The sequence below is a fragment of the Nicotiana sylvestris genome, chromosome 1 (assembly GCF_000393655.2).
Source record: "Nicotiana sylvestris chromosome 1, ASM39365v2, whole genome shotgun sequence".
Lineage (NCBI taxonomy): Eukaryota > Viridiplantae > Streptophyta > Magnoliopsida > Solanales > Solanaceae > Nicotiana > Nicotiana sylvestris.
The window spans coordinates 66,893,458-66,919,323 of record NC_091057.1 but is presented as its reverse complement, the minus strand read 5'-3'; the positions used below and the strand labels follow the sequence as shown (position 1 = coordinate 66,919,323).

Sequence of the window (25,866 nt, the reverse complement as noted above, 5' to 3'; positions counted from 1 at the left end):
ATCAAAACCTGTTATATCATCCATATCTTCCCATAAAACTTCTGCTCTAGACTTAGAAGTAGAAGGAGCAGTTTCACAACCAGTTGTATCCATAGATTTATATTTATCAAACATTGATCTAGCATAAGAATATATGCTAGCTTGGCAGTTTTCGAGAGATGGTTGTTCATTTTCTTGAATTTCTAAATTCTCATAAATTTTACGAACAAGTCCCTTTGCACCTCTTAGTTTTAAAGATGGGTTAAGTAGAGTAGAAATTAAATAAACTTCGGGAATAAGGAAAAAATACTTTTTAAATTTGAAAATCATTTCTTTAATGGCCGGTGCATAAGTTGGATTTTTTATACTTACCAAATACAACAAAAATTCCACAAATATACCACAATATTTGTGTAACAGTAGGATAATATATACCAGAAAATTGTTTTGTAGCATAATAAAATTTTTCTAAAAATTTAATAAGCTCTCTGATCTCATCCCAATCAGAATCAATAATTTGATCAACAAGGTGAGCATTATGCATATTAAATACTTTTTGGATAGGCACCCGATAATCATAAGCAACTTTAAGCATTTTATAAGTAGAATTCCACCTAGTACAAACATCTTTTGGAACTTTTCTAAATGGAAGGTTAGCACTAGCACATTGTTGAGCAAATTCACGAATTCTACTTTGTTTATGAGCACGAAAAATATAGCCACAAGCATGTTGTATTTTACTACAAGCATCAGAAAATAAATTAAGACCATCTTTTACAACCAAGTTAAAAATATGACATGCACATCTAACATGAAAAATTGTTAGATTAATTGGACAAAGTCTAGATTTTAAGCTATTTGCTGCGGTTGTGTTAGAAGAAGCATTATCTAAGGTGATAGTTAAAACTTTATTAATGTGTCCATAAAAATCAAGTATTTGTAGAACAGTAGTTGCAATATATGCTCCAGTGTGTTTTGAATCAACAAATTTATAACCAATAATACGTTTTTGCAAGTTCCAGTGATGATCAACCCAATGACATGTAACAGTTAAATAATCACAACCATTAGGACTACGACCTATATCAGATGTGATAGACACTTTATAATCTAAGTGAAAAAATACACAACGAAATACTGAAGTTATTCGGTTTGAAATTTAAAAACATCATTTCTAACCGTGGTCTTAGGAAAACCTTGAAAAGCAGGGTTATATGTTTCTTGTATATAATGCACAAAAGCAGGGTGAGAACTGAAAGTAAAAGGTAAGCCACAGACAGCCACCATTTTTGCTAAGTTTTCACGATCTCTATCTTTGTTATATTTGCGTAAAACATGACCAGAAGCAGGGTCAAGTTGTTGTTGAATTTGATTAGAACCAGATCCGCTAGGAGTGTCAGTACTGATGGTAGGATCTATAATTTTTCCGGCTTCTATGTTAGCCTGTATCCATAAAGATTTGTGATCCCTTATTAAGTGTCTACTTAAACCCCCCGTCCCACCACTTGTTGTGTGTGCAAATACTTGCTTACATTTTTCATATATAGCACGATGATTGACTTTATCATGTTTAAAAAATTTCCATACAAGTGATGTTTTGGGACGTTCAGCCTTAGGCTTACCCCTTACAGTGGGTACAGGGGGTAAAGCTCCAGACTGAGATTGACTCTGAGTTGGAGCTTGTGTTGCGGGACTAGTGGGTGTTTCATCTAATTCTTCTTCCTCATTTTCTTCATCCTCATTTTCTTCATCCTCAAAAAAATATCATTGCCAAATTATCTTTGTAAAGTTTCATGATCTAATTGTTCTCTGACATGAACATCATAAAATGTGGGGGGTTGGGAAAATGAAGTTTCATCAACATGAGTCATTTCATCAATATGCTTTCTAATTCTAGGTCTAGGAGAAGGGTTAGGATTAAGATTACTACTACTTTCACTTTTACTATTTTTTACTGCTTTTTAAAAAAATACCAAATACATTTTTAGGTGCCATAATTTAAATACGGAATTAAATTAAAAAAACTAACACAAATATTAAACACACAAATAAAATACGAAAATTAACACGTAAAGTAAACACAAAAATTAAGCACTAAAATGATACGCAAAATTATATATTAAAATTAGGAGATGGAACGATTGCACCGTGATTAAATATTGAAACTTGAAGAAATTGCCCAAAATATTGCTCCAAATACTTGACGAATTAATTTGAAGCTTGAAAGTTGCTCCAAAAAATTTGCCCAAATACTTGAAATTTGAAACTTGAAAGTTATCACTTGATACTTGATAGTTGATAGTTGATACTTGATAGTAACAAAATTGAGAGAATAATATAGAATATAGATAGAATATTAGAATGTAAGAGATTTGAGAGAGAAGATTGATTTTTTGTGGGAAAAAATGAAGAAGAATGGGGGTATTTATAGTAGAAAATAGGGCCAAAGTGTAATTTAACAAACTTAGGGGTTATATTAAAAGTTTGGGGGGGGGGGTTAGGGGGTGTTTCGGGGGGGGGGGTAGGGGCTGTTTGGACCGTTGGCAACGACTATTTTTGCAATTTAAGCCGTTGCCCAACGGCTAGTTATTTAAAAAAAAAACTGGCGGGACGGGACGGGACGGGACGAAACGGGACTAAACGAGACAGGAAAAACGGGACGAAATGGTCTTCCCATCCCATCCCGTGTCCCGTTTAACATTGGCCCATCCTATTTAACTTGAAGCGGACCGGGATGGGACGGGACGCGAGACGGGACGGGACATCCTGTCCCGTTGGACAGCCATAGTTCTAGTATTGTTTTGTTAGTTTTTCATCAAGTAGCAGAAGTCTGATCGGATCAAGAAATATAGAAACTCTCATTCATAAGCGAGTACTTCAAAAGATATTGAATTTAACTACAGTTTGAATGTTTGAATGTTAATTTGGTGAGTTTGTTAAATTTACCTAATCTAATCAAAGATAATGAATATCACGTACATGCAAGAGAGATGTGTATACGGTCGAAATCGGACTCATTTATTACACGACAGATTGGGTTCGGAATATGAGGGGTTGGAGATCGACCCCGAGTCCCATCGAGCCAGAACACAAGGTCAGAATGCCCGTCCTCGAGAACATTGGATCCATGATTCCGGAATTGATCCCGACCCTGACCCCGAACGAGCTCGAAGAGATATTGTCAGTGTAACCAATAAAAGACCGAAATAACAGAAGGTCGAAATATCTGTGACCGGTCGAGTATTACAGCGGGAATCTCAGCATGTATCAATAAGGAACCGGCAAATCAACAAATCAGGAGATTTTTACCTTTTATAAAATTGTACCCAAAGTAGACTCCCCTACTATATAAAGGGGGTCTGATTATTTGTAAAGGACATTGTGCCATACATTCAGAAACAATATATTGTTATTTTCTCTTCAAAATTCTTATTCAATTGTGTCTTGACACTGATCGAAGTGCATTTTGTTCAAATGTGGCTCACCTCCCAAGGCTGTAACTGTTCAATTCGTGTGGTTTAAATTTACTTCATCATACTACATTTCAATTGAAATTTAATTTAATCGCTTTGTATCAATTTAATTCACGTATCCTTAAAACTACTTACAAATTCAATTGTTATCCGATTTTGAGGGTAAACAGTTTGGCGCCCACCGTGGGGCTAAGGATAATAGTGGTTATTTGATACAAATTTCCATAACACACTATTTTACACTTGTTCCTTAAAGTGTCTCTGATTTCATGTTTAAGCTCAAATGTCAAACTCACAATTAGCACCCCTACTTGTTGATAATGAGTCTGGCCACCATGGTGAAAATAACAACCTAGTGTCGGGTAACGAGATACCGCCCGTTGATCCCGACGGAATTCCAGTTGCTGACCCGTTGGACACTAACTCACATGTGGCTATCGACACAAACCTGCCTATTGACCCAAATAATAACATCCGTGGTGGAGCCCGATCGATAGTGCATAATACTCTAAGCAATGGAGGAGATAAGATCTATCTTTGGATGATTTTCGAAATGTCATAGGCTCAACAGACGGCGATAGCTCAGTTACAGAACCAAAGCCATGCACCGAGCAGAATTAAACCCGATCCGTCTCGGAAAATCACCCGTGTGGACCAACCCCGAGATCATAAAAATGCTCGACGAGCTGACAAAACAGATAGAATAAGGGGAGAAGAAAATTGAAGCAAACGACAAAAAGGTGGAAACCTACAATTCCAGGGTCGGCCAAATCTCTGGAGCACCGCTGATACTGAAAAGTTTGGATTCCAAGAAGTTCGTACAAAAACCTTTCTCTCTAAGTGCAGCTCCAAAGCCGATCCCTGCCCGAGATTCCTAAGTACAACGAAACGACTGACCCAAATGAGCATGTCACTTCCTACACATGTGCCATCAAAGGAAACTACTTGGAGGATGCTGAGATCGAGTCCGTCTTGCTGAAGTAATTTGGAGAGACCCTGTCAAAGGGAGCTATGATATGGTATCACAACTCACCTCATAATTTTATTGACTCATTTTCTATGCTTGTAGACACTTTCATGAAAGCACACGCTAGGGCTATCAAGGTTGAGAAATTGGAAAGCCGGACCTTTTCAAAGTAAGACTAAAGGTCATGATATGCTCAAAGAGTTCGTGTCCCGGTTTCAAATGGAACAAATGGACCTCCCACCAGTCGCTGATGATTGGTCCATTCAAGCTTTCACCAAAGGACTCAATGTTCGATGTTCGGTGGCTTCACAACAGTTGAAGCAAAATCTGATAGAGTATCCGGCTGTTACTTTGGTTGATGTGCATAACTGATATCAGAGTCGATGATGATTAACTGGGGGCTTCTTCATGGTCCGTTTATCCTCTTAGACCCATCAACAGAGTCAAGAGAGATATTGACCGTGAACCAAGGTCGAACAGGGATCGATACCGGTTGTACAATAGGGATCGAAGAAGCAGCGAGTCCAGACGGAGTTCTATGAAAAATGAAAGGAGAAATGATCGAGGCTAGAGTAGCTGGAGATTCATGAGAAAGAACGGCTTTGACAGGCCTATTGGGCCTAAAGAAGCACCAAAGTTATCGGAATATAACTTTAATGTTGATGCTGCCATCGTATCGCCTATCGGACGCATCAAAGACACCAAATGGCCTCGAGCTCTAAAATCTGACCCAACCAAAAGGGATCCAAACCAGATGTGCAAATATCATGGCACTCACGACCACAAAATAGAGGATTGTCGACAGTTGAGAGAGGATGTAGCCCGGTTATTCAACAATAGGCATCTTTGAGAATTCCTAAGCGACAGAGCCAAGAATCATTTCAAAAATAGGGATTATAATAAATAGATCAAACAAGAAGAACCTCAACACGTCATTAACATGATCATCGATGGGGTCGATGTTCCTCAAGGGCCGATGTTAAAGTGCACCAAAGTATCCATCACAAGGGAAAAACGGACTCGAGATTACATACCAGAAGGAACTTTGTCTTTCAATGACAAGGACGCAAAAAGGGATCGTGCAGCCCTACAATGATGCACTGGTAATATCTGTACTTATAAATATATCTCAAGTTAAGCATATATTAATTGATCCAAGTAGCTCGGCCAACTTCATCCAATCGAGGGTCGTAGAATAACTTGGCCTATAAGATCAAATCGTGCCTGCAGTCCGAGTTCTAAACGGATTCAACATGGCATGTGAAACCACTAAGGGAGAGATAACATTACCAGTGAATGCCGTCGGGACCATCCATGAAACCATGTTTTATGTGATCGAAGGAGACATGAGGTACAACGCCCTATTCGGCAGGCCATGGATCCACACCATGAGGGTAGTGCCCTCGACTCTTCACCAAGTGATAAAGTTCCCAACGCCAGGAGGGATTAAACCAATCTACGGGGAACAACCAGCCGCAAAGGAAATGTTTGCAGTCAAAGAAATGATTCTGATATCAACACTCACAACATTAATGGAACCAAGTTCGGATACAAAACAAGGGGCTAAATAGCAATTATCGACACCGGCCACGACCCAATTGGATAAACAGGGGACTGATGAAGATGATGATTACGGGGTTCCCAGATCTTTAGTAGTCCTTGATGATTCTGATGCCACAAAATCAATGGTCGAGGAGCTGGAACAGGTTTGATGGATATCTACCCGATCGAAAGGTATACCTGGGCACGGGGTTAACTCCCGAGCTCAGGAAAAAACTCATACAATTTCTTACAAGCTAACATAAATTGTTTAGCTTGGCCCCATCTTGATATGACAGGGATCCCATCAGAGATAACAACTCACAAGCTAAACCTGGATCTGAAATTCCACCCGGTCAAGTAGAAGAGGAGATCCCAGTCCGAGGTCAAACACGCTTTCATCAAGGACGAGGAATCTAAACTCCTTAAAATAGGGTCAATTCGGGAGGTGAAATACCCAAAATTGTTAGCAAACGTAGTGGTAGTCCCTAAAAAGGGAAACAAATTAAGAATGTTTGTAGACTATAAGGATTTGAATAAGGCATGTCCCAAGGACTCTTTCCCCTTGCCAAACATCGATCACATGATCAATGCCACGACCGTCCATAAGATCCTTAGTTTTCTCGATGTCTATTTCGGATACAACCAATTCCTAATGGACCCCGATGATTAGGAGAAAACCTCCTTCATCACTAAGTACTGCACATACTGCTTAACGTGATGCCATTCAGATTACAAAATACCGGTGCCACTTATCAATGCCTAGTAAATCGGATGTTCAAGGAACAAATAGGAAAATTAATGAAGATTTACATTGACGATATGTTGGTTATGTCCCTGCGAGCAGAGAACCATTTAAAAATTTTACAGGAAACCTTCAACATATTGAAGAAGTACAATATGAAGTTGAACCCAGAGAAATATGTGTTTGGAGTCGGATCGGGTAAATTCCTCCGGTTCATGGTATCCAACTGAGGAATTGAGATCAACCCCGAAAGGATCACATCCACCGAAGATATCACGGTGGTGGACAACATGAAGGCCGTGCAAAAGTTAACCGGGCGCATTATCGCCCTAGGGCGATTCATCTCGAGGTCCTCCGACAAGAGCCACCGGTTCTTCTCGCTACTGAAGAAGAAGAACAACTTCTCATGGACCCTAGAGTGCCAATAGGCCATAAAGAAACTCAAGTAATATCTATTGATCCCACCACTGCTTCACACGCCAAAGGCAGACAAACAACTATACCTATACTTCACAGTATCTGAGATAGCAGTAAGTGGAGTCCTGGTGCAGGAAGAGCAAGGTATGCAATTTCTGATTTACTATGTTAGCAGGACTCTTGGTGAGGCCGAAACTAGATATCCTCACCTAGAAAAATTGGCACTCGCTTTGCTAAGTACCTATATGAAACTGAAACCATATTTCTAGTAACATCCTATATGTGTTGTGACTACTTACCAATTGCAAAATATAATGCATAACCTCAAACCCTCGGGACAATTGGCCAAATGACAATGGAAATCAGGGGGTACAATATTGAATATCAGCCTCGAACAACCATTAGATCTTAAATTTTGGTAGACTTCGTGGCCGACTTTAGATCGACCCTAATACCCGAGGTTGAAAAAGATTTGTTGGTAAACTCGGGGACCTCTTCGGGAATCTGGACCCTATTTACAGACGGTTCCTCGAACGCAAAAGGGTCCGGACATGGCATTGCATTGAAGCCACCAACAGGCAACGTAGTTAGACAATCCATTAGAACTGTGAAATTGACTAACAACGAGGTCGTATATGAGGTCATGATTGCAGGTCTCGAACTAGCCAAAAGCTTGGGGACAGAGGTGATCCAAGCTAAGTGCGACTCGCTCCTCATGGTGAACCAAATTAATGGAATATTCGAGGTCAGAGAAGAACGAACGCAAAAGTACATGGACAAGTTGCAAGTGACATTACATCGGTTCAAGGAGTGGACTTTGCAACACGTACCTCAGGATAATAATACCAAAACTAATGCCCTTGCTAATTTAGGATCGCCGGTCGAGGATGACGAGCTCAACTCGGGGGTAGTCCTATAACTTATGAGATTGGTAGTGGAAGAAGGCCATGCCATTATAAAATCGACAAGCCTAACTTGGGATTGGAGAAACAAATATATAGAATATTTGAAGGCCGGAAAATTGCCCTCAGATCCAAAAGAATCGAGGGCCCTACATACGAATGCAACCGAGTTTAGCTTGTCCGAAGATGGAACCCAATTTAGAAGAACGTTTGATGGCCCACTAGCAATATGTTTAGGACCAGGAGATATCGAGTACGTTCTAAGGGAAGTTCACGAGGGCACCTGCGGTAATCATTCGGGCGTCGAATCATTGGTTCGAAAGGTAATCAAAGCCGACTACTACTGGATCGACCTGGAAAAGGATGCAAAGGAATTTATGTGAAAATGTGATAAATTCCAAAATCATGCTCCGAGCATTCACCAAACCGGGGAGCTGCTGCATTCGGTTGTCACCATGGCCATTTATGAAGTGGGAAATGGATACCGTCGGCCATTTTCCATGGGCACCCAGTATGGCTCAATTTATATTGTTTATGACTGACTATTTTTCTAAGTGGGTGGAAGCCCAGTTATACAAGAAGGTCAGTGAGAAGGAAGTCATCGATTTCATTTGGGACCACATCATATGTCGGTTCGGAATGCCATCCGAAATCGTGTGCGACAACGGGAAACAATTTATCAGTAGTAAAGTGACCAAATTTCTCGAAGACCATAAGATCAAAAGGATCCTATCAACACCTTATCACCCTAGTGGGAATGGACAAACAGAATCGACCAACAAAACCATACTCCAAAACCTCAAAAAGAGGTTAACCGACGCCAAAGGAAAATGGAAGGAAATCCTACTCGAAGTCCTATGGGCATACCGTACAACCTCGAAGTCCCCGTTCTCGTTAGTTTACGTCACTGAAGCTCTAATACCGGTCGAAGTCGGAGAACCATGTATCAGATTCTGATATGCAACAAAGGAATCAAAGGACAAGGCCATAAGTACGAGCCTGGAGCTATTAGATGAAAGGCACGAATCCGCCCTTGTCCGGTTGGTCGCCCAAAAATAGCGGATCGAGAGATACTACAATCGAAGGGCCAACCATCGACACTTCAATATTAGGGACTTAGTTCTAAGGAAGGTCACACTGAACACCCAAAACCTGGATGAAGGGAAGTTGAAGCCGAATTGGGAAGTACCATACCAAATTCTCGAGATCGCCGGAAAAAGGATTGTGCAAACTTGGGGCAATGAATGGTGAACGACTACCAAATAATTGGAACATGATTCACTTGAAACAATACTACTGCTAAGGTACGACCCAATTCATTTTCTTTTTACTTATTTTTGAACTAACACTTGCCGTTATCCAACAAGAAACGACATAGATTTTAGGTCTGAGAGCACGTGTTGCACTCTTTTTCCCTTGAACTGGTTTCGTCCCAAATGGGTTTTCCGGCAAGGTTTTTAATGAGGAAACAATGGATCGTGCTAAATTAGAATAGAAAGCCGATCATGAATCGGTGTCAAAGATTGCATCAGCAGTATCCGAGGCTTCTCTTTATGATCAACCTCGAATACTGGGGGGCATTACCCTCGGATACCAACTTTAGTAAGGAAAGAAACTTCTTGATTGAAGGGTATCGATAGATAGAATTTATTGTCAGGGACAAATGGTCAAATGAACCGTGCACGCATAGACTACTCAAACCCTGGCACAAAGCATGTACACATGTATATCTATTATGCACAAGAATAAAAAGAAGTCTCTTCCTTGTGGATAAATATCTTGTCCTTTAAAAATATTTCTTGCATTTATCAAGGAATTTCCTACATCCGATCCCCTAAAAGTATCAAGCCCAAGGGCTACTTTAAATTGAGTTCAAACAATCACTCTCACTCAGGGACTGCCGTCCGAGAACAAACTCGGACAATCGGTGCTATTGCCCGGGGGCATAAGACTTATTAAGAAACGCTCGAATATTAAAGGTTATGGCCATCCCCAATCAGAGACTATTATCCTAAAAAAGTCTGGATATCTTGGGGTGAAATGCCCGAACTAAAAGGCTACAGTCAAATTAAAATGGCTTGGAGATGTCCGAGATCCGTATCAAAAATAACAAGGCCTTAAAATTTCTTAACCGGTTCTAAAAGCTACCCTCGACAAACCACAATCTAAAAAGGTATAAGTACTTTGGGGAAATATTTTTAGTCACACCAAACCCCCACAATGCCATAAAAACAAAATAATGTTGAAGGCAAGGCTTCTTCGAACCTTTGAGCATAACCTAACTATTTCATGCTAAGGCATTTTAATCTTTGCAAATATAAATGACAAAGCAAAGGAAAAAAAACTCAGAAATTGCTGAAGGGAAAAAGCTTTATATACATTTCAAGAATTCTTTTACAAGGGCCAATACGACCTCGATACACATTTATACAAAGGCCTAACGGCCTCAACCAAAAGGTAATACAAAAAGCAAATAACAAAAGCATTTGCAAAAACCCTAAGTGACATGGTCTTTACAGGGGCCGCCTCGTCATCCTCGGGGTCTCCCCCACCCTCGGACTCACCCAAATCCTCAGAATCTTCATCATCTTCGGGATAGGACAATTTTTTTGCCTCAGCTTCGAGATCCTTGGCAATCTCAATCTCAGCCGATAAGTCAAAACCCCAAGCATGAATTTCCTCGAAGGCCTCCCTTCGAGATTGTCGCTTCGCCTACTCGATGATATCCTTTGCTCAATCTCAGCCGATAAGTCAATACCCCGAGCATGAATATCATCGGCATCGATTTTAACCATCTTAGCCTTCGACTTGGCCGTCTCGAGCTCCTTCGCTAGATTTTCTCGACTAGAAACAACCGAATTTAGCTGAGACTAGAGCTCCTAGATCTTTATGGCTTACACCAAGGCCTTTTCCTTTACAGCTCGAAGCTGGAACTCTTTGGAAGCTAATTGTGCTTGGGAAGTCTCCTTTTTCGAGGTCAAGCGGTCCATGTTGCTTTTCCATTCTTCGGCCTTGGTCTTCACTGCATCTACCTCTATTAGTCACCATGTCTGACTCATCGTCACCATGTCTGACTCATTGTCACTGACTTAAATAATCTTCTTACTTGCTCAAACACGTCGGCATGCTCATTCTGAGCCGCCTCTAGCTCAGCTCGGAGACTCTTAGCCTCCCCTTCTCTTTTCTCACTAAGAAGTTTGTAAGCGTCTCTTATCTCAGTGAGCCTATCTCGGCCTCATATTGGTTTAGCTCCTCTCGATATCGGAGAAAAGTCTCGTGATGAAGTATCGAGGCCTACAAGCACAGAGAAAGAAGTTATTATCATTTACAAATTGATTTAAGTACAAAAAAGAAATCATCAAGAGGTATCTGAAGTTACCCGGTTTAACACTTGTTGAGCTTCATTGAACATACAGGGCGTTTCCACCTCATTCATCTTGGCTTGGTCCTCCTCGGTCACCAAGAATCGAAGGTAATTGGCCACGCCTATGAGGGCAGAAAGGACACGGGCATCCTCCGAAATCGAGATAATGACCGATCGCTTCAGGTCAGGATCAGTGCTTGGAGCTGGGAATCGGTTGATTAATTTTGGGCTCGAGCAAGGCATGCTTGTTCTCGGAGGTGGACTCTTCCTCGACACCTCTACATCACCCAATACAGTGACGTCCTCTATGGTGGTAGAATCCACGTTATGGAAAAAGCTGCAAAAAGGGTTGTTCGCTCTATGGGCCCCCTCGTTAGGGTAAGGTTTCAGTGTCTGAACCTCGTTGATCGTAGACTCAGTAAAGGAAGGCAACTCAGTGATGTCTATCACACTGAGTGCATTCTTAAGGTCTATACCCTCATCAGGGGAAGCCTCGACCCAGCTTCTATATTGCCTCGACCATGGCCTCCGGATTAGCATCGATCAGGGCCTCTATATTGGCCCCGACCATGACCTCCTCATGATCTCCCTTGCTCGAGGAGGATCGACCTCACCTCTCTCTCACTCAGAGGCCCTTCGTACCTCGAACCCTGACTGCACACGGGCCACCAGTTTAAAGGCTTATTCTTCTTATTCTTCTGACTCGTCCCTCAGCTAGTGTAGTGAGTCCAAAGCGGGTGCTCGAGCGCTAGTGATATCCTTAGATTTGCGCACCATCCTTCTCTTTGTTTTCTTTTTTTTCTGAGCTTAGAGAACTCGGAGCCCTTTTTCTCTTCTTCTCCATACCTTGTCTCGAAGTAGGGGACTCGGGTGGGCCATCCTCTTCGCCGAATAGAGGACTGATTGCAACATCCTTGGAAAGACCTACAAAGGAAAACGAAACGAGTAAGAACTCAGTGACACAAAAGAAAACCAATTGTTGTTCACTCAGGAAAGGAACCTCAGTGTGAAAATGGGCCTTCCACCGGCCCTGCGAGAGTTCGCGCCATGCGCACTCAAAATATGGATTTTGGGACGCAAGGCCTTCAATCCACTCCTTGAGTCGAGGGACTGCATTCAGGACCCGAGTAACAGATACACCACCACCAAGCACCGATAAGAAATAAGAAAAGGAAAGTAAAACAAAATTTTGGAAAACACAAAACTTTTCTAACATTTTGTGCTCCACTTCTCGGGGAACGACATGCACTCTACTGGGATCAGGCTTGAGGTCCTCACTCAGACAAAACGACCTAGCCAGTCTCGATCTCGATCTTTATCTATGCTCGAGAATTGGGATTTGCTAGCCTGACATGCGAGTTTGATCAGTCTCCCCCTAAAAGAATCAGGGATTGTATAGGCGCATTAGGTGGTCAACGGTGAACGAGCAGCCGTCGATCTTGCTCATAAAAAACCAGAGAAGGATGATGATTCTCTAGAATGAAGGGTGGTCTAACCAAGGCACACCTCGTATCTTTTACAGAAATGGATGATTATCGGGTCCAACGGGTCCAATGTAAAGGGATAAGTGTTAACACTTAAGTATCCCTCGATGTGAGTAGTGATATCTTCATCGGGCTCGAGAACCACCATGTCTTTGCTGAACAAGTTACAATCCTTTTTAACAGTGGGGAGAATTTCTCATTGATCGAACAGATGTACCTCGAGACCTTCTCACCCCGAACCGGTACGGGTGAAGGTTTTTCAACCTTAAAATGGGCGGTCATCGAGCACCCGCCAGGAATGAACATGCTAAGAGGAGGTTCCACCGATGGTTCCTCGCCGGCCAGCCGTGATGTAGGAGTAGTTTCTTTCTGGGTAATTATTTTTGAACTCTTCACCATTTTCTTTTAAATAGAGGGTAAAAGATGAAAAGAGGAGTTAAAGGGATACACTTGATGGTTTGGGATGAAGACAAGCATAAGTTCTTACAAAGATCTCAAAAAATCAGGATACAAGTGATAGAAAATGTGGAAATTTCTAAGGAACAAGAGTAGAGAAGGTTTGAATGTAAAGTTGAATGAATGAAGAAGAGGGTATTTATAGCTTTCAAATGGCGGTTTAAATCCAGGAGTGGCCGACCAATGACTGACAAGCATTTAATGCCATTAAGATGTGACTAACGAGACATTTCATTTATTTTGTCGTTTTTGACATGGAGTACCGAGTTGAGAATCGACAGCTCATATCGTCTCTCATCTATTACTGTTCGAAAAATGAGGGGACTATCGGTATACGGTCGAAATTGAACTCATCTACTACACAATAGATCGGGCATAGAACATGAGGGGTTGGAAATCGACCTCGAGTCCTATCAAGTCAGAACATAAGCCAGAATATCCGTCCTCGAGAACATTGGATCCATGATCCTAGAATCGACCCCGACCCTGAACGAGCTCGAGGAGATATTGTCAGTGTAACCAACAGAAGACCGAAATAACAGAAGGCCTGAGTATTTATGACCGGTCGAGTATTACGGTGGGAATCTCGGCAGTATCAATAAAGAACCGACAAATCAGTAAATCAGGAGATTTTTACCTTTTATAGAATTTTACCCAATCTCATACTATACAAAGGGGGTCTGATTATTTTTAAAGGGCATTGTGACACGCCTTCAGAAGCAATATACTGTTATTTTCTCTTTAAAGTTCTTATTCAAGTATGTCTTGACACTGATCGAAGTGCATTTTGTTCAAGATTGACTCACTTCCCAAGGCTGTAACTGATCATTTCGTGTGGTTTGAATTTAAATCATCATACTTCATTTTAATTTGCAATTTAATTTATTGCTTTGTATCAATCTAATCCACGTATCCTTAAAACCATTTACAAATTCTATTGTTATCCGATTTTGAAAGTAAACACGATTAATGAGGCGATTGCATAGAGTGAATCTCTGGTATATTCCGAATGTTCATATACACTTCTATGTACACTAATATAGATATTTATTGTTGTATAACTGATTTCTAACAACCTATTGACAACTGGACACATCAATTGACATAATTATCTCTTGTGTCTAACTACCTTAGCTTATTGATTGTATGGACTATTAATGACTAAGCTAAGCTACACTAAGCTAAGCTAGAGGACTTTAATATATTTAATCAATTCCTTTATACACCCCCTCAAGCTAGGGGATATGAAGACATTCTTCATCCCTCGCTTGGACATCGCTCGCTTGGACATCCTTTGTTTGGACAGTAAATACCCTTATTTTGCAGCTGTAAGTCCCTTCGTCAAAAGATCGGCCAGCTGCTCCAAGGAAGCAAGATGAAGAATGTGAACTAAGACAAGCTACACCTTCTCTCAAATAAAGTAACAATTAACATCGATGTGCTTGGTACTTTCGTGAAAAATAGGATTAGCAGCAATTTGGATGACTAATTTTCTATAGCGGTGGATAGTGATTGAAACTAAATGCTTCTACCCAATTCATTGAACAGACCAATAATCTATACCACTTCAGCAATAGTGGGAGCTAAGTTGCAATACTCTACTTCTACAGAATTTATGGAAATAGTAACTTGTGTCTTCGACTTCCAGGAGATGGAAGGATTACCAAAATTCACAAAATAACCAGTAACTGATCGTCTACTGTTTGAGAAAGATGCCCACTCGGAATCACAGAAGGTGGTAAGATTATCAGAAGGTTTAGAAGATAGAAGCACCCCTATACCATGAGACATTTTTAAATATATTTCACAAGCCTCAAGGCAGCTTCTACATTGGATGATTTAGGAGAATGCATAAACTACTGACACAAATATTGGACAGTAAAAGCTATGTCAGGTCTGATAATAGTTAGATATAGAAGCCGCCTTACTTAATCTCTGATATTCACCAGGACTACTATAGAAGGATCATTGCCTATACCAAAGTGTGAATTAAACTCAGAAGTTATCAACTTCAAATTAAGTTCCATAGGAGCCCCAAAAGACTTTGCCCCAACCAAGCCCATATCAAAAAATGAGATCAAGAGCATACTTCCTTTGCTGCATCAAAATTCCCTCTTTATTTCTGGCAAACTCAAGGCCTAATAAATACTTTAATTCACCCAAGTCTTTAATTTTAGAATTTTCCTGCAAGTAGGCTTTTGTCTCCTGAATTAGAGAGACATCATCATCAGTGATGAAAAGATCATCTACATATATCATAACTACCACTATCTTCTCATTGAATCTTTACAAATATTGAATAATTCAAGAGACTTTGAATAAAACCAAAAGAAATCAGAGCTATAGTTAATTTAATATTTTATTGCCTAGAGGCATATTTAAGGCTATAGTGTGACTTGAGGAGTCTGCATGCTTGTTGCTACCACCCTTGCCACTAAAACCCTATGGAAAGGTCATGTAGACTTCTTCATATAAATTCTCTTGCAAGAAAGCAATGTAGACATGCATTTGATGGATGTCCCATTTTTTCATCACTACTATCGAAAGAATTGATCAAACAGTCACCATCTTTATCACTAGAGAAGGTTTTTTTGATAATCAAGCCCATCTTGTTGACTGTATCCTTTGGCAACCAACCTAGTATTGAACTTCTCAATCTCTTATGTATCATTGTACTTAATCTTGTATACCTACTTACATTCAATAGCTCTTTTACCAAATTGTAAAGAAACAACTTCCCACGTCTTATTATCTTCTTGTGCTTGTATTTCTATTTGCATTGCTTAAACATATCTATTGTCTTTTGCAACTTCACTGTAGGATCTAGGCCTAGTTTCAATAGAAAATATGATAATTAAACTTTGGTATTCAGAAGACAAACAGTTGTAATTCATCACATCTGAAATGGGATATAGAAAAACATGAGCACTAGAAGGTTTATCTATCCTCGCATGCATAATATTTAAGCCAAATATATGGCTTAAGAGTTATGGAAAGCCTCTTTGGTTCTGAATCAACTTCAATTACAGAGTCTGGGACAATTGGTAGACTTAGCTAATCATCCAGCTCAAAGGATGTCACGACCCAAATCGAAGGGCCGCGATAGGCAACCGGTGCCTTACTCAATCGAATACCAACGTAATGTATCTTTATTGTTACATCATCATGGGTAAATGGACCAGAAGGGCCGTCATGAGATAACCGAAATAAAACACAAGGGAATAATAGACGTAGGACGACCAAATAGGCAATTCCAAAGTAAATTGAGTGTATTAACACCTTTCGCTGAGCTGATAGCCTACTAAGAGGACTTTCAACATGTCTATCGGAACCTGCAATCATGAAACGCAGCGCCCCCAGGAAAAAGAGACGTTAGTACGAATAATGAACTGAGTATGAAAGGCATTATATAAAAGACATGAAAGAAACATAGAGTAAAGGACTCAACCTATAAGTGTGAATAACTTTGTAAATCATAAAATATTTATAATGTCATGCATAAGTATATGCGTACATAACATCATCAAGCCTCTGAGGGCATCCCATCATATCATCTCAGCCTTAGTGGGCGAAATCATCAACGTATACCAGCTGATCAGGTGGTGGTACGTATATAATGTCGTAACCTTTCTCCATACCATATATACATATAATATATGCGTATATAATGCCATATGGTTAATTTGCCTTTGGTTAATTGTCACACCCCAAACCTAGGGAGACATGGCTGGTACTCGGTGCCGCACTGGCCTGAGCGAACCACTTTGCAACTCTTTTTTTCTTTATAACTATCATGGGCTGACATGACCACAACTCGTAATGTATAACTATAGGGGGCAACACTGTATTACTGAACCATATTTCTTAAACATGAACACATATGGGCCATCAAGGCCTCTAACATACTATACAAAATGAACCTCTGTCTATAAAGCCTCTAAGATTATTTGACATCAAATGGGACAGGGTACCAGCTTACCCATAAGTCTATAGCAAAATTCTGACACAATGACTCAGAGACTCGGCTGCACTCCGAATGAGGTGGAGTCTTACCGATCCTTTGCTAAAGCCAATCTCGTCAATTATGAGGGCTCGTCAAACTGATTTTCTATACCTGCAGGCCTGAATGAAGCGTCCCTAAGAAAAGGACGTCAGTACGAATAATGTACTGAGTATGTAAGGTGGAACTAAAACAAAATGTCAACATTAATTAAAGACATATAAGGGTCAACCTGAATCTTTGAAGTGCCACTGTATATGCATACATATTATACTTATATATATGTATGTATATATATATATATATATATATATATATATATATATATATATATATATATATACTTCTTCTCCTTGAAACTATCTCTATTATCCATATCGTATGATGCATAACTGCCCAGGTGATCAGTGGTAACTGCCCAACCGGCCGTAGCACGGTAGTAAATGCATGAATGCCCGACCGACCTTAGCTCGGTGGTGAACGTATAACTGTCCAACCGACCGTAGCTAGATGGTAAATGAATATGCATGACTGCCCAACCGGTGGTAAATAATGATACATAACTGATCAACCTCTGGTAACTGCCCGACCGACCATAGCACGGTGATAAATGCATGTATCACTATATTATAAACATTAACATATTTATCAAATACCTCAACCACAAACATGCTGTGAATGTCCACCACCAATTAGAATCACAATCAAACACTAAGTTCAAAAGGCAAGTTCTCCTTTTCCATAGTATTTCAATTTAATACTTTTGACTAATTGTCGGAGCTTATGCTAAAAATAGTATTTTTTTAATATTAGAAAATTCAAGATCATCTTCATACATTGTAAGCTTCACCCTTTTCTTTTTATTGATAATTAGCTCGGGAGATATACCTTCTTTTCTTAAGTCAATTGCTTATGAAAGTCACTGAAAGGAAAATTAGTCTTGCAAGAACATATTACTAACTGAAACTATCTTTGGCAACCAACAGATAAACAATAATAGCTGAAGATTATTCTTCGTGTGGACATAGTACATCAGTTGACAAACACTTTCTTGTATTTTAAAATCTTCTGTTAGAACAAATTAGTCGTGATTGTAGGTGCATATGTCACTTATATTATGAACACTAATATCTTTATCATATACCTCAATAGGGAACTAGATACGTACTTAGACATGCTTGAATATTACTTTACGGAAATGAATAACATGGACATCCTTAACTGCTAAGAGTAGAACCATTTACGGAATATCATTATGTTTATGTATCGTCACTTGGATCATGCCAAAAGTAGGAAGGATTAGCCTTAACGTACCTGGAGTAGGGAAAATCCGTATGATATTCACGAGAAAGATTGCACTTATTTCCTTATATTTGCAAAATCTCACGTTGCTTTGAATGGTTGAAGAACTTATCTTGGTTATGTGACTTACATTAATAACACACAAACATACTTAGCTGCCATTGAAAATTTTATTAGCTGGGGAGATAATTGAGTGAAATCTATTACTACTTTAATTCCAGTTGTAAAAGAACCTGTCACTAAGTTTTGATAAAATTTTCTTCTTAATCATTCCTTATTCTCATTCTGTGTGTGTTTATTCCTACGACAATTTTTTTGAAATTGATAGATAATATAGCAAGAGGAGAGAAAGTGGACTTACATTTAAATGAATATATGACTCACATCTCTAATTTGCCACATTTCACAGGACTTTAAGAGTCATCTAAATGTTAAGGAAGGGGCTACCACATTTTTGCCTTTTGGTCTTATCCAAGATTGTTAATTAATTACCCCTAAGTTTCATTAATTAGTTAATTCCTTCATTAACCAATTATCCACATAATTAAAAATTATCTCAAATTACTTAAAATGCTTCTTACTTTTAACACACTTTATATACCCTACTATCATGGTCATATGTATCATATAAAATAAATATATACACTATTATTTCAGTAAAATATCCATGTAAAACTACATATATTTTCTCAACTTATAATTTTCCTAATCTCATATAAAGAATACAAATTTTCGTACGGTTAATTATTGAAATGGTAAAAAGATAACCTCTTTTCATGTGAGAAAATGATTTCTATCTTACAATAAAGAAAATGTCATGACCCAAACCGATGGGCCGCGACGAGTACCTGAGTCTTAGCTGTCAAAAACCCCTAAACATGCGTCTAAGATAGGAACCTGAATAACATCTGCTGCATTACGAAAATAATATACGTGAAAGAAACCTACCATCAAGGCATATGTACGTATACAAGCAAAATACAGTGGGTGAGCCGGCAGGGCAGACAACTATACATCTAAAACTGAAAGCCGTCAATGCTACATACAATCCAAATAGACATACTGTCTAGAGATCTCTAATAGAAACATAACTGTATAAAGACGGGACTAAGCCACGTCATACCCATATATATATATATATATATAAACGTATCGTACCAAAACAAAAAGTAACTCCGGATCAAGTAGAGCACGTCAACTCTTGCTGGTCAAGAATCCTAAGAAGGGGGACCGTCAACTTGCCTACCTGCACCTGCGGGCATGAAATGCAGGCCCCGTGAAATAGAGCGTCAGTACGAAAAATGTGCTAAGTATGTAAGGCATGAAAATAAGTAAATAAAAGACATAGATGAAACATGGAATACAAAAATACCTTTAAATCTGAATAACTCTGTAAATTTTGAAACGTTTATAATATCATGCACATGCGTATAAATGTCGTGCCATGCATATGTATGGGTGTACATAATATCATCAAGCCACTGAGGGCATCCCATCATATCGTCTCGGCCACTGTGGGCAACACATCAACATATACCAGCTGATCAGGTGGTGGTGCGTATATAACGCCATAACCTCTTCCCATATCATATATACATATACATACATATATACGCGTATATAACGCCGTTTGAATCATATTTCACCCATTGTGGGCAACATCATTATCACATACCAGCTGATTAGGTGGTGGTGCGTATATAATACTGTAACCTTTTTCAATATCTCATATACATATATTTACATATATACGCATATATAATGCCATCTGGTCATGGGTCAATGCACATCAATGCACATCAATGCACATGTATAAATGAGTGAAATGCATGAAAAATACATAATGATCTCGATATTCCTTCCAGATAAACTTTTCTAACTGCTAATATTTTCATAGGGAATAATTCTCATAGGGAATCAAGAATATAGACACTCCTAATATTTTTATGAATAGAGTAATTTATAGAAAACTCTGTATTTGCTCGTTTCTTCAGTATAATTTGGACCATGCCAAAAGAAAGAAGAGAGGACCTTAACATATCTGGATTAGGAATAACTCCATATAATTATCCCGTTGGAAACCTTCGTGGATTGAACTTAGACCCAAAAATTGAATTTAAGAATCGACGTTTGGCTTAAATGCCAACGTAACGAATTGATACAATTTTGGAGTGAGGCTTGGACGCTTGGTGAGCATGAAAATGCTTCTGCTTTTCACTTAACAGAATGTAAAATGGTTATGTTTATCCTAAGTGACATGTTTTGATCTCTCTTTTTGATTCATAAAGCTTAAAACAAAGTCTTGATAAGACTTTGAAATTAAGCTTTTGACACATGTGAAGCTTCGATAAATGACTCACCTTATGCTAAATGGGGCTGTCACGTTCCTCCTTGGGGTGATTTTAATTTATCCACTTATTAGTTAATCAGGTAATGTTTCGTTACCCGATAATTAATTTATTACCCGCATAATTTAAAAATTATCACAAATTACTTAAAATTCTATTTATTTTCAAAATACTTCATATGTATTTTATATATTACACTACAGTAATCATATGGTACCTTGCATGGTACTAATTTATAATTATCTGCTATTATCGCTCGACCCGTATTTTATTCCAAATTGGTCATTCCCAATGAAACCCGTTTTCGTTAATCCGTGTACCCCTTTATCCTTCATAACACTTATTCATCGCTTGTTATAAATAGCGTAAGTAACGTCAAGATGATCTCATCCCCGAGTCTATGTCGGTTAACTTGAAAACGAAATTTTACATACGAAAATGCGAGATGTAACAAAAAATATCATAAACTTTCTATATTATATTTGTGTATAATTTAAAGCATATTCGAAAGTAGTAATATTTATAACTATTTAAAATCATATTTTTCAAACTATTTTTTTCTTTACAAAAATGTTCACTCAAAATACCATATCAAATATATATATATATATATATATATATATATATATATATATATATATATATAACGGTATCAAGGTTGTTAAACTTACAGGGTATAATATTAATATCATGAAATAAACTTTATCAACTTATGTATTTTCTGAGTCCCATGAACAAATGATATAATATTAGGACACATGGAGAATTAGGAACATAGGCACACCTAGTACTTCTAAGAATAGATTAATTTATGAAAGTTGCGTGTTTTCTCGTTTCGTTTGTATTATATGGGATCATGCCAAGAGGAAAGAAGGGATAGCTTTAATATACCTTTGTAGTTTACTTAACCACACGATGTCGGTTCAGCCTGTTAGTATTTCAATCTGCAATAAACCATAAGGGACCATTGTTAAGCTTACAGAAGCAAGAACTCAACACAAATGAGCGACTAGCCTGTCTACGAAATGTTGGACAACACTTCCCCTTATTCTTTTCAGTTTTCTCAAATCAAATAACAAGACTATAATTTCCAGAATGTCAACAAACATATATATCAATATCTAACCTCATATTCATTATAATACATCACCAAAACATTCCACGCCATCTCACCCAACAACCAAGTTCTAATTTGCACTTTTCCAAGCCTTCTCTTCTTCCAAACACATCAACAACAATAGCAATAGTATTCTTAAGTTATTTCTACCGATTTTCAGCCATAAAACATCAAGAATTCAACTCCAAAATAGTCCAACAACTATAATACTTCAACATGAAGTTCAATCTACTTCACAAGTTTTCTTTATCTAATCAACTAGATATATATAGATGATCTTAAATACATATAGGAGAAGTTAAACCTTACCTTGACAGCAAGAATACTTGTCCAACTAAGTTTTACTTCAAACTCAAATAACATCTTTACCCCAAACAATAAAGTAGAGAGATAACTAGGTGATCTTTATCTTCCAAGAGAGAAATTACCATACTGACTTGTGGATTTTGTCTTGAGCCCTAGGGTAACTTTGAGAGAGGTTTTGGGATGATATTTTGGAGCTTCTTTACGTTGTAATGGAGAGAGATATTATGAATTATTATCTAAGTGAAATAGATATATATCCATGTATATATGACCCACTAATGGGCTTGGGCAGATAGGTCTTGGGCAACCCCAAAACATGCCCGTCTCTATCCTTTCCCTTTCCCTTTTAATTTGGGCCATACATTCTAAGTAGGTGATGAAACTAATGTGGGCTTTTTTTTCCATTCTAAAATATGTGTCTCATCCTCGTTACATAATTTAGACATGTGTCGAATAGCTCAAGCAAGTAGGACGAAGAGTAGTTTGGTGAAGCAGGCACGTGGGGTAAGCAAGCAGCTCATTTATTTGTCCAAAATCTCCTTTCTTACGTTTAAATGCATTCGTCCTTAACCTAGTCATTTGTATCTTGAACAAAAATACAGGATGTGATATCATTAGATTACTTTACATACTTTTAAAGATGATCTCATTTTTGAGTTTACATCAATTGACTTACGACGCACTTTTGCTTACAAAAATATGGGGTCTAACAAAGGATATGTAGGATAATCTAGATAATCACTAGGCTCAGGTGAACAAGGAATGACACGATCTACACATGAACAAGGTTGTGTTGGGACTGAAGTGATAGCTCTCTAGTATGCCTTTGAATTACAACAAAGAACAAATTATCAACCGTATATAAATGCACCTTATTGCCTGTCACACCCCTTTTTACCCCTCCAAGAGATAAGTGTAAAATGTTATAGATTGTGGGTTAAAGAGCTTTTCCAATTAAAGTGACAAATTTGAAGTAGGGATTATTTTATCTACAGAGTCGCCACTTGGAATTGATTTCTACAGGTGTTCCAAGTCACCTTTTATTTGAATCCCTATTCAAAGGAAGGTTTGACTCTATTATTATTGGTATGCGAAAACAAAGTCCGGGTAAGGAATCTGTTGACCGGGGAGAAGGTGTAAGGCATTCCCTGAGTCCCGTGGTTCTAGCACGGTCGCTTTATTGACTACATTTGGCTTGAATTAAACTTGGACAAACTGTGGTTTATTTGATTTTTATGCTTTTCTTATGTCCGTTTTTATTTATCTTTTAAAAAAATTAAAGAAAAGATTTGAATAATAATCTACAACTTAACTAATGAGAAAAAATTATTGTTATGAGTACTAATTTAAAAGATGAGAGTAATGAGAGAAAATTATCAATTGACATTGCTTAAAACTAGTAAGATGTGGGCTTGTCTTGACATTGAATGAGGTAGCCCACTGTTGGGTTGATGAAGTCAAATGGGCTCATGTACAAGACAAAATCTAAAAGCCCATATGCTTTTGGACTTTAAATTTGCAGATATAGCCTTTTAAAGCTATGTTACAGATTTGGCCATATCTTGCTATTTGCAATCCGTAGCCAACTATTTACAAAAATAAATTTACAGATTGTCTTTCTAATCTACAACTTAACTACCTTACTAAATAAGTATTTTTTAAGAGATAAAAAAAAGATTATTGGGATTCTAAAATATAATAATAATAATAATAATAATAATAATAATAATAATAATAATAATAATAATAATAATAATAATAATAGAAACTTAGCTTTGTGACAACAAAGGGACAAACATGGCTACAATGGTTCAAATTTTAATATATATGCTCCTTTCAGACAACCAAATTCCTATGAAATTATATCTAATGCTTTGCAAAAATAAAAATAATTAAAGATGCTTAACACAATTTAATTAACTAACATATCGTTATAACATTATCAAACATTCAAGAGCATATAAAAATGAATTACAATAGAACGATAAAACTACTAATATTTTCCAGCTTCATTATCTTTCATTCCAACTTGATTTTATGAGTTTACAAGGTCCGAAAATTACCTGGACAACAGAAAGAAGAACAAATACAGCAGAGTCAGCTCTTTCCAAACAGCAAAACAATTAAACGGGCAGCAACAACAACAAAAGACAGCGACAACCGGCAGATTCAAACCCAAGAAAATAAACTAGAAATACCCCAGCAAAACAGTACAATTATGTAACTCTAGAAAAATCTTTCAAGACTGCTCTATTTTCCTTAAACAAGTTTTTCACTTAAGAATCAACTCACAAAAGCTGCTAAGGGATATTATAGCTACTGATTTTTTCTCTTTTTTGTGTGTCTAGAGCTCTCTCAGTAAGATGGAGTGTCCTCCTATATATCAAAACAATCAGCTATTTCAAAAAAATTAAAAAATCAATCTTTTTGACATATTTTTCTACAAAATCTGCTCTTAAATTCAAAATGCCAGACTTTCTGGTTCAAATCTTGTGAAGTATTTCAAATAAAATCTGCTCTCCACTATTCAAAGACAGACTTTTATTCAAACACTGTCCAAAGGTTTACATTTTCTTACCAAACAATTTGACTTTTGAGTATTGTACTTAAAGAGTCTTGAAGCAGTAAATAAAAAACCAAACAAGTACCATATACTCTTAAGTATTTTTCACTACCTCACTTTTATCAACACAAAACTATTTTACTACTTCAACAAGTGCAAAAAACAGAAAATTTAACATTTCAAACTTCAAAAACTATAATTAATAATAGACAAAAATAAAATCTGAAAAAATAAAAATAAAATAGAAAAAACAGTCACAAAAGAATAGGATTTTTACCATTTTATAATTCAAGTGGCCGAAAAAATGGTGGTATGCCCAAAGAGGGTGTTCGGGGAGGTCGCCGGAATTTGGCCGGATTTTTGTCGCCGGATTTTCAGGGTAAAATTGGCATCAATAGCTAGGTCTTGGGGAGCTCTATCCATTGATGTAGGTATTGTGGTGCGGTAGTGGTTGTAGCTTCAAGAATTTGGGCAAAAAAGTGACGGAAAAGTTTCCTAGATCTAAGATTCAAGGAGTTTGAATGATTTGGTTTGGAGATATGGAAAGAGGAAGTTGTGGAGATTACATGGTGTGAATTTGGAGGTGTTTGGAGGTGGTCCGCCGGCGGCGGAGATTTTTGGCCGGCGGCGTGGGCGGAGCTGGGGCGACGTAGAGGGAGTGAAGAGAGAGAGAAGAGAGAAGAAGGAGAAAAGAATTATGGGTGAAAATGAGGATAATTTTCAGATTTTTGAGGCTTTAAATACCTAAGCCAAGAGTGAATGAGATCCATTGGATCAAGATGGAATGGATGGGTATGATTTGATCTTGTTTCATTTAGTGAAACGACGTAGTTTTGAGGCAAAACTACGTAGTTTCAGACCCTTTCAATGGCAGCCCTTTATCTTGCACTCTTGGACACTTTTT

At 38.1% G+C, this 25,866-nt stretch overlaps 1 protein-coding gene and 2 long non-coding RNA genes across 3 annotated transcripts; all 3 read right to left on the bottom strand.

The window, feature by feature from the left end:
• Window positions 1-313: 313 nt before the first annotated feature.
• On the bottom strand, window positions 314-15,117 carry LOC138870899 (zinc finger BED domain-containing protein RICESLEEPER 2-like). The gene is made up of 4 exons (XM_070148740.1): window positions 14,890-15,117; window positions 1,567-1,731; window positions 1,176-1,422; window positions 314-1,059 (listed from the first exon to the last, which is right to left on the bottom strand). Exons 1-4 carry the CDS (start codon window positions 15,115-15,117, stop codon window positions 314-316), a joined length of 1,386 nt encoding a protein of 461 aa, XP_070004841.1.
• Window positions 15,118-19,807: 4,690 nt separating this feature from the next.
• Window positions 19,808-22,546, bottom strand: LOC138879748 (uncharacterized). Its single transcript, XR_011402715.1, has 3 exons — window positions 22,403-22,546; window positions 21,868-21,920; window positions 19,808-19,880 (listed from the first exon to the last, which is right to left on the bottom strand). It is a non-coding gene; the product is annotated as an uncharacterized lncRNA (long non-coding RNA).
• A 1,750-nt stretch (window positions 22,547-24,296) lies between these two features.
• LOC138879744 (uncharacterized) lies at window positions 24,297-25,649 on the bottom strand. The gene is made up of 2 exons (XR_011402714.1): window positions 25,240-25,649; window positions 24,297-24,462 (listed from the first exon to the last, which is right to left on the bottom strand). It is a non-coding gene; the product is annotated as an uncharacterized lncRNA (long non-coding RNA).
• Window positions 25,650-25,866: the final 217 nt, after the last annotated feature.

Coding starts and splice junctions, on each gene's coding strand:
- LOC138870899 (XM_070148740.1), bottom strand. CDS start 15,117: ATGTCTCATGGTATAGGGGTGCTTCTATCTTCTAAACCTTCTGATAAT. Junction 1,732..14,889: donor CTCCCACTATTGCTGAAGTG/GTATAGATTATT, acceptor TATTTTTTTGAG/GATGAAGAAAATGAGGATGA. Junction 1,060..1,175: donor ATATAACCCTGCTTTTCAAG/GTTTTCCTAAGA, acceptor CATCTGATATAG/GTCGTAGTCCTAATGGTTGT.